The following is a 9,311-nucleotide window of genomic DNA, read 5'->3' on the forward strand; positions in this document are numbered from 1 at the left end:
AAAGAACTCACCAGAAGCATTTCCACCAAGAGACTCCTTGAGGCGAAGGGGGCTCAGATTCGATTTCACGCCGCGTACCGTGACACTCATACAGTCTAGGTGCCACATGCGATGAATCATGGCAACACGACAGCAATCAGACAGCGCAAGTCGAATTCAAACTGATAATTATCGCAATAAGTACCTTTCAGCGGCCGAACACGCAAATGAACCATCATGTCCTCCTTCCCTGCAACCCACAATTGCTCAATCACCCCCTCCTCCCCAGGCGACCTCGATTCTCATATCGTTTCCATCCCAACTCGATCGCGTGATTCCAGAACAACGCACCGCACGACTACCAGCGCCAGCCATCCCATCGGCACAGCACAAACAACGACGCACATTCGCTCACCTTGATCGTCGCGAGCACGAACCGGCGCCGATAACATACGTGCGGAATGTCCATATGTGTGAACGTCAATACATGCGAGTGGCCCTAGATCTCCGGCACGCGTAGCGGGTCTGCCCTCCCTGATCCAGCGCTCTGGCTGGATCCCCTCGCATCAAGGTCTTCGTAGCGCGCGGGATGGATGTCCACATGAAATGGACCGGGACGGTGACAATCTGGCCTGTGAAAATGGAGTCGATGTCGATGCATGGGCGTGGAACGCCGCTCGCACAGGAGATGGAGCAGAGTGACAGTGCATTCCGTGGCCTTTCGGGAACTGCATGAATTTGAGGGCGGAGTCGCACGAATGTAGGAAGCGGGACACGACGGCGGGCCACGGCGTGTTCAACGACCCCGGAGATGCAATCGCAGCATATACTGGATGACGGCATCGAGTACGCGTGCGTGCGCGAGCTGTTCGCGCGTGAATCGGTATTTCATCAAGGGAACGAACCGCTCATGTAGCCTGCGCTGGACGCCAAGCTGCTTGCAAACTGAATGAGCTCCATGAGCTATCTATGCGTATATTGCGGGTTTGACATCAGGACAGCGGGACGTTTGGACCGGAAATGTTCATGAGCGACTATACCTGATGGGATATTGCAAGTGTCGTGGATGGATCGGAGTGTTGTTCGCTTTCCGAATGTCATCACATACCCAGCGCGTTTTTCAAGACTTTATTTACTGATAGCACGAGGTTGTCATTGTTCCTCCACGGTTTGTATGTAGTACAGGAGACAGAAACGGACTTGCGAGGTTATAATCTCTTCAGACAGTCGCAGAGAGAGTTTATTGCGTGTTGATTTTATTACACACTATAGCCGGGCCCGTTGATCACCGTATGCATCAGCCCAAGCCAGAACACGCACGCACCAAATCAAAGATACTTTGATTCTCTATCACACCCTCGAGTAAATCCACTCTCCTCGAACTTTCCGATGACCCATTGGCGATATGCCCGGTCTTTTCAACCAGCATTTAATAAGCTAGACGAGCGCTGTATGGGTTCATTCACGAGGAGTGAGGAGGCGGTTCTATGATTTTCTTTCTTTACGTCGATATCGATATGAGTGCCCATGAACGAATCGGAGCACTGGGCGACGAAGAACACTCACTTTGCAGGGTGCCGTGGATGCCGTTGAGGTAGAGAGCACATGCATTGGCTGCTCCAATGTCGGGTCGCTGCTGGCGATCACGCTGCTCACCACTGGACGTCGAGCAGCTTTCCAAGCGAGTATCAACAGGACGTCTTCGTATTGATAGCGGACGTCCCTTGCTCGATCCGCTATCGAGAGGGGGTTTGCAGGAACTGCCGCAGAAGTGAACAGAGTAGAGATGAAGTCGCGAACCAGGAAGGCGGAGCACGTTCAGGAGGAGAGGTCAGACACAGAGTCACGAAAGAAAACGCGATAAGATTGCCCATGAAAACGATTAATGAGCAAGACATGTCAGCAGAAGCCCAGCATCAACATGTCCCAGCACGCACCGCGAGTATTTCCATCCTAGCATACCTCTTCCCATGAGAACGCTGTGCTGCTGCCCTTCCGTACTGCGACAGCCGGATTCCACAGGAACGCCTTCCGGCGGGATGCGCAAATATCTCAAATTTCAGCTCGCTTCTTCCCCTCCATTTGCGCGGCTCGGAAATCCCGGTCTCGTGCATTACGAGTGCGGACAGGTGCATTTGCGCGGCTAGCACGGGAGCAGTCCAGCACTGCTCCGAGGGGAGGATGGCGGCGACTCCGCATTGACGGCTTGCGTCGTCTCTGTGCTTGCAGTGCGCGATAATTGAGCGTCGTGAGGCGCAGAGGAGAGGGCAGTTGAGCTAAAATTAATGCGAGCAGAGTGCTTTGTGAGGGCAGAAGACGAGACTTCGATCTCAGATCTCAGAGTTTACGGTTGATCGTGTTCACAAACAGTAAGCATTGTTTAGTCATAGAAATCAGGGAGACCGCCGCAGGAACGCTGTGAAATGCTGAGGCACAGGCCTTGGGCGCGGGTTGACGTCGGTTGACGCCACCAAACTGATGCACACCCACGTTGTGCGCGCTATAATTGGCTGACTTTGACTCTCGAGAAGGCCGAGCTCTTCTGACAGCACGACAAACCGTGTAACGTTAATATTCTTTGTTATTCTTGCTTTCAGATACCACACTCATCGTGGAGCTCCGGTTCAGGTGTAAGTACAGGATCCACATGCGGTTGTAATGCGAACGAACAGTCTATCCGTCAAAAACAAAAAGTATGTCCTTATTTTTCATCCATTTCATTCCGACCGTCGTCCGCTGATATTGTCTGTTAATTATCGACAGGTCGAAGAAATCATATTTTTGTTGAATATCACCGCCTGGATGGTAAGCATCGTGGACGGCGGCCATTCTCGCCTTCATAGGCCGCTTAGATCGCGGATGTCGCATGAAAGCGGTGTATCAGAGGCGCCATTGGTCACCGCAAAGAAAGAGCATGCAGGATAGGTGAGATCAAATACAGGATCCCGGAAACGAACGCCACGATACTGCCTCAAGGAATTCACCAACGAATGAAGCAGGTTGAAAGAAATCCACCATTGGTATGAGAAACTGCAGCAGGACAGCGTATCTTCTCGTGTGAATGCTGTAAGTGGTCAATCTCTATGTGACAGCCTGACACTATGGACATTTATGGGTGAGATGCACGAACACCTGCTCTTACAACGTACTTCTCCGCCCACTGTGACAGATCGAACAGTTCAGCCTAGGCACCACGCGCGTGGCTAGATATGTTTCTGCCGTCGGTGCGCTCACGGCCCAGTGCTGCTCCGCGGTGGCCATGGGGAATATGGCGGGAGGGACATCGATGGCGGCATCGATGGCGGCCTTGGACTCTGTGCCAGGGGGGGTGTCGTCAAATGACCGCAGGCCGCTGCAAATGGACATCGTTGAGTGTGAGCTAAACTTTCGAATGCACCAGATTACTTACGATGTGATGGGCTGCGCAGCTCTGATGGCGGCTCCTGTCGTCCTTGCTCACAGACGATGCGCTAAAATCCGCGCTCAAGACAGCCAGTGCGCCAGGTACGGAATGCACAATGCGTGCATAACGTGAGTGATCAAGCATGTTAGTCGCGCCATTTCTTCTCCATTGCAGGCGATTCGCAATCACCCGCCTCTCGTCGTCAGTTCAGCTTCGCTCCAATCGTTACTCTCACGATCTTCTTGTGCCAGAACGCAACACCGTGCACGCTGACGGTCACGACCTGCAGCACGAGCATGCAGCTCGAGGAACCGGCCGCTTTGTCGACTAACACTGCCTAGCGTGACGTTCGGCGGTGGAGATGGCTGTCCTTATCTGCGGACTCTCCTGGCGTCACGGATGTGGTATGAAAGCGGTGCGTCAGCGAGCATTTCTACTCAAACCTTATACCATGGCTATGGCCTTGACGGGGCCCAGTTCCTAGGCATTCGGGCGCCCGAAGGGCTATGCGCTTCCCGCCTGTGTCTTGCGGACCCGGGTGCATCCTTTCTGCGCCGCAGATTGTGGTGCTGCTCTACGGAATTGCATATAAGTAGGATAGCCACAGCGGCTAACACGGGCAGGCCACCTCATGACCGCACTCGTGTTGTCTGCGCCAGTGCAGCGATGTGGTCAATTTGATGAAACTCTACGGTATGTGTGGTCTGATATCATCAATCGAATACCATATCCTGATAAGAAGTGTACGTTATGAGGCGCGGCATCCTAGAGCTACTCTAGCCGTCCCCTTTGCCCTCTCTCGGTCCCGTGGCAGTAATCACAGCTGCGGTGTTCATTGAGGTGCAGTGCGTCTACGATGCTGTGCACGATAGAAGTTTTTCCGTTCTCAGAATCGTCGCGTAATCCGGAGCAGTGCAGCAATGTCCGCAGAATACGAAGTGACTTCTAGCCGGGTGCTGCATATGTGAGATTAGATGAGCTTCTATCCATCTGCAAGGTACGTAAAATCCTGAGTCTGTGCGATGTAATATGCATGAGCCGTAATGACGCACTCCAGGGTACACATGCTTTAAGACAATGAATTTTTCGCGCTATGCAAGCGAGCTACACTTTTTTGCGGTGCGCTAGACACGCATGCACCAATTTCAAGATAGTCTGATTTTGTACTATGGCTAGGCTAGCGCACGAGCCTAAATGATATGTAGTCGATTAGCTAACAGAAGCCAGACTTTTTTTCTATCACGCCTTTGACTATATGACTCGTTGGCGATATACCCGGACTTCTCACCCAACATTCGATGTCGTAGAGGAGCGATGAGAGCACCTTCACGAGGATTGAGGGCAGGTCCTAGGAGTTCCTTTTCTACGTTGATATCGGTCTGAGCGCCCGTCAACGCATCGACACGCTCGGGATGAATGAACGCTTACTCTGCAGGTGCCGAAGTGATGCAGGAAGCCTTCAATGCCCAGCGTGTCCAGCTTGCTCTAAGATCCAACATGAATAGACAGTATATGATGCGACGCGATCAAAAAGGTTCGCAGCCTTGAACGTCACAAAATACTGTTCATCCTACAGGACGAAAATTCGTAAAGACCATTGCAAGCATCCGAAAACGGTGAGCGCGTACATTACGTCTGCGACCATACACAGCAATGCGATAATGTCCTTCACCTTTCCGCTGGCACTGCCGACTTGCTCCATATTCCACACCCCCTGGGTCCGTTCGCGATCTGCTCGATATTTACGTCGAGATTTCGACCAGCCGAAAGGGCGATGAGGCCGATTGGAGTACGACCACTCCGGTCCATATGAATCTGTGATGCAAATTGACGTTTGCGAGGTGCTACAAGCAGTCGGTAATGGAGGAAGATTTGCCCCGCAGATTGTCAAAATCGTATGCCTCGAGTGAGGAGCCTCATGACAAGCGCATGTGCCTCGCTGCGAATGCCGGATCTCACACAAGCAGCACACGGCGGATGTCTTCAGATGCGAACGACTCGATTAGATACGCTCACGCTCGGTAGTCATCTCACGTACGGAGTAGCCAAGAGCAAAACCGACCACATGCTGAGCAAAATCAATAGGGTTGACGCCTTCGCATTGACAGCAAACGTACCATGCTCGATCTGCGATCGAGGAGTCTACCAGAGATTGGCAAGCAAGAAGAACGTTGGAGCGCTTGCCATGAACGTGAACGGAGTAGAATGGGAATCATGAAGTGCAGTGTCGGTAACAGCGAAGGCAGAGCACGACGAGGTGGGATCGGATATAGAGTCGCGAAGAAGAACACTACAAGATGACCCATGAAATCGCCTAGTGAACAAGACACGTTAGTCGAAGCCCACCATCGACATAATTCAGCACGCACCACGAATTATCCCACCCTAACTTTAGCCTTCTCACGAAAACCCTCGCCTGCCCTTCCATGCTGTGATGGCCGGATACCACACGAACGCCGTTGACCGGGGGAGCACAAACAGCTCAAGACGCGACACGATTGACCTCCTCCATTTGGGACGGCTCAGAGACCTCGGTCTTGTGCGCTATGAGCACAGATAGCCGCGTTTGTTTGTGCAGCCAGCATAAGAATAATATTGCTCCGCGGGATGGAGGGATGGCCACGAACGCATTGATGGCTTGCCTCGCCTTTTGTGCCTATAGTCGGTACCTGTGTGCGAGAATGGAGAACAGCATTATTTCCGTCGGACGGAAGCAAAAAAGCAGTTGAGCTAGCGACGCGACCAGAGCATTTCCTGAGACTGCCGATGGCGAAGTGGGGAGAAGACTTCGCATTCCACCATATTCATGACTAATCGAGTGTCCATAAACAAGAAGCTGAGGGTCGCCGAGACGAGGAAGAGAAAAAAACCAGGAAGGATGCCTCCTCAAAAGGCTGGAGGCGTTGCTTGCGACATGGTGGACGAGTGCTAGCGCTTAGCGCTTAGCGCTAAGTAGCACGAGTTGATGCCATCATTGATGCCGATCGTGTAGCTCGCGCGTCTGGGCTTTCTTCAGTCAACATCTCCGTCGTCCTCGCTTTCGGACACCATGTTCGTAATGGAGCTCCGCTTCACGCAACTGCACTAGGTACGTGATTGACGCCTGCTTGTAATATGCCAAATAAATGGCCGACACGTCCAAAGCCTTACATCCTTATTTTTTTTATCCAGCTTCACCGTGACTCCGACCGTCGCCCACTAGGATTTGCTATTGTCAGGACACAATAGCGAGTGTCCCACCTTTTCAACGTGCAGCACTACCATCCGACTCGGGGAGCCTTCGTCTGCCTCATAGCTCGAGGGAAGAATCGCTTCGTCCACGATTACCGCCTAAACGGCGAGCACTGCAAGTGCTCTTCCTATTCCTCGCCTTTACAGGCCACTTGAATTTGCAAATATGGTATGAAAGCTGTGCGTCAGCATTTACTGTTGTCCTGGGCCGTATACGGACTGACGAGTTAGTGCAGATGCTATGCGGACATCCTGACAGCTCTGTGTCGCCCACTTGCGGCCTGGCGTCCATCGATTCAATGAGACTGCGGTGCCGTTACCGCAAGCCATCTACCATAGCCTCAAGCTTCGCTATTAATACCGATAAGACCTGATTCTCGCTTGCAGGCACTGCACTTGTAGGCAGGCGAAGGCGCGATGTACAGTATCCCCATGTGCATGCCTGATGTGCGCAATTATGAATGTTCAGCGCCTGAGGCGGTGGCCTTTGTCCAGCGGCCGCTCTTGGCGTTGCAGACGTGGTTTGAATACGGTGCGTCAGCGAGCACTTCCATCAGGCCTCGAGCTGTGACTCGTATGGAATTGACGGGGCGCAGCTCCCGGTGCTCGGGCACCTGAACTGCCTTGTGTTTCCCACCTGCGTCTTGCGAGCGTGCGTGCGTGCGTCCTGCGCAGACTACAGTGCTGCCATTGACAGCCTCGTTGTGTTGGCATGGCCTCAGCGGCAAGGACGAGCAGGTAACCTCATGACCGCACTCGTGGTGTTTGTGCCAGTGCAGGATGTGGTCCACTTGACGAGTCTTTACGGTATGTGTGGTCTGATAATATCAATCGGATATCATATTCTGATAAGAAGTGTACGTGACGAAGCGCGGCGCCCCGAAGCTTCTCCAGCCATCCCCTTTGCCCTCAATCCGTCCCGTCGCAGTGCTGACAGCTGCGATGTTCGTTGAGGCGCAGCGTATCTATGCAGAATACCGGTCGTTCCATTCCCAGAACTGCCCTGAATCCTTAAATGATGCAGCAATATCCGCAGAGCCTGAAGTATACGAAGAGACCTCTAGTCGGGCGCTGTATATGGGAGTTTAGATGAGCCTCCCGGATGTTCATCCATCTGCAAGGCACATACGATCCTGACTCTGTGCGTTGTAATGTGCGTGGGCCATAAGCACGCACCTAGGGACACACATACTGACTTTGAAACAATGAACTGTTCGCGCTACGCACATTACGCCTCACCTGTTGCCCGTGTCTGAAGCCGCCCAGGTAAACCTGGTTCTGCTTCGTCAACCGCCAATCATACCGCTGGGCTGTGCATGATCAATGAACAGACGGCGTGCGTACAGCACCCGCAGATAGCACCCCGATTGAATGGCTGCGTGATTCCAACACGGCTGTGTAGTGCTTGCATTGCAAGGCGATGCACGCGGTCATGTGGGGGGTATGTAGAAGATATGATATACAGAACCGCAAACCACGTTGCATGCGATGAGACGTATACATATATTGCAAAGAGCCGGCTTGGAAACTCACACCTGTGACCATCCTCCGCATCTGTTTACTCCAATGACGGACTCCTTCGAATGGAAGCTGAAACGTCTCGCGGACGGGACGAAAAGATGGAAAATCTTCAATTCACAACAGCTTGCAGGAACCGTAAGCGGGCAAATCCCATGTATACGTTCCTATCCATTTACGTGCTCACTGCGTTAGATCAAGGGGAGGGATAAGGCGGACCGTGCGGCCTCATCCGAGGTAGAATCTGAGCTGGAACCCGAGCTGGAATCCGACTGGGAATTCGAGGCGCAACCGGCGGTAGAGCCCGAGGTGGAACCAGTCGCGACGGGACCTCTCCCGCAGCTTCCGATCGAGGTGTGGGAGAACGTGATTGACCATCTGTGGGACGATCAGGGTGCTTTGCAGGAGTGCAACCGCGTCTGCCGAGCATGGTACCCTCTGAGTCGCTTTCACTTGCACAGGCAGATCACGATCAGGAATGTTAAGGGTGTGAAGGCATATGTGAAGGCGCTGAAGCAGACGCCCGAGCTGTCAGAGCGGGCGCACTATATGGACATATGGCGCGAGTGGCGGATAGAGACCTCAGCTCCGTCAAGCCTGTCGCTGGCGGCGATTCTGCTCGCTCGCAAGCTGCCCCGCTTGGAGAAGCTCACAATCTGGTCTTCAGAGTGGAAGCCGTGGACGATGCACCGCGACGTCTTCCTGCATCTCTCTGGCTTCTCTGTCACTTGCCTCCAGCTCTACTGGGTCACATTCCCATCAATCACTGTCTTTGGGCGCTTCGTATGCGCACTGCCACACCTCGTCAAGCTCGAATGCTTAAGCCTGCGATTCACACATGACCACTTCCACCGCGATACATTTGGTCCATATCGTGATCGCGTCAACATCCGCTACTTGAAACTCACAGGAGATCTCCAGAAAGCTGGGAAACTCATCGACTTCCTTGCTTATCCTGGCATCTTGAGTCACTTGGAGAAACTGTACCTTACAGACCTCGATAAGGATGAGTCACCATACAAATGGGACGGGCAGCGAGTGTTGGATGCTGCCTCTGGCTCGCTCTCAGAACTGCGATGCGATCTTCCGTCCTCAGCACTACAGACGGGTACAGAGGTGTCTACTGCAGGTGTGCGCTCTAGTTTCATGCAAGCATTTCTTCTGACTAAAGTCTCTCTAG

General features: G+C 53.0%; 3 protein-coding genes across 3 annotated transcripts; 2 read left to right on the top strand and 1 right to left on the bottom strand.

The window, feature by feature from the left end:
* Positions 1-277: 277 nt before the first annotated feature.
* Positions 278-922, bottom strand: LAESUDRAFT_94878 (uncharacterized protein). The gene is made up of 2 exons (XM_040914888.1): positions 395-922; positions 278-337 (listed from the first exon to the last, which is right to left on the bottom strand). The coding sequence occupies exon 1, from the start codon at positions 820-822 to the stop codon at positions 460-462; it is 363 nt and encodes a 120-aa protein (XP_040757388.1). The 5' UTR covers positions 823-922; the 3' UTR covers positions 278-337; positions 395-459.
* Positions 923-3,731: 2,809 nt separating this feature from the next.
* Positions 3,732-4,563, top strand: LAESUDRAFT_733018 (uncharacterized protein). The gene is made up of 3 exons (XM_040910365.1): positions 3,732-4,075; positions 4,138-4,379; positions 4,440-4,563. The coding sequence occupies exon 1, from the start codon at positions 3,782-3,784 to the stop codon at positions 4,061-4,063; it is 282 nt and encodes a 93-aa protein (XP_040757389.1). The 5' UTR covers positions 3,732-3,781; the 3' UTR covers positions 4,064-4,075; positions 4,138-4,379; positions 4,440-4,563.
* A 3,901-nt stretch (positions 4,564-8,464) lies between these two features.
* LAESUDRAFT_606320 (uncharacterized protein) lies at positions 8,465-8,995 on the top strand (the record flags this gene model as incomplete). The annotated part of the gene is made up of 1 exon (XM_040903121.1): positions 8,465-8,995. A coding segment is annotated over one exon (531 nt), but the record flags the coding sequence as incomplete, so codon positions are not given.
* Between the last annotated feature and the right edge of the window lie 316 nt (positions 8,996-9,311).

Source organism: Laetiporus sulphureus (genome assembly GCF_001632365.1).
Source record: "Laetiporus sulphureus 93-53 unplaced genomic scaffold LAESUscaffold_138, whole genome shotgun sequence".
Classification (NCBI taxonomy): domain Eukaryota; kingdom Fungi; phylum Basidiomycota; class Agaricomycetes; order Polyporales; family Laetiporaceae; genus Laetiporus; species Laetiporus sulphureus.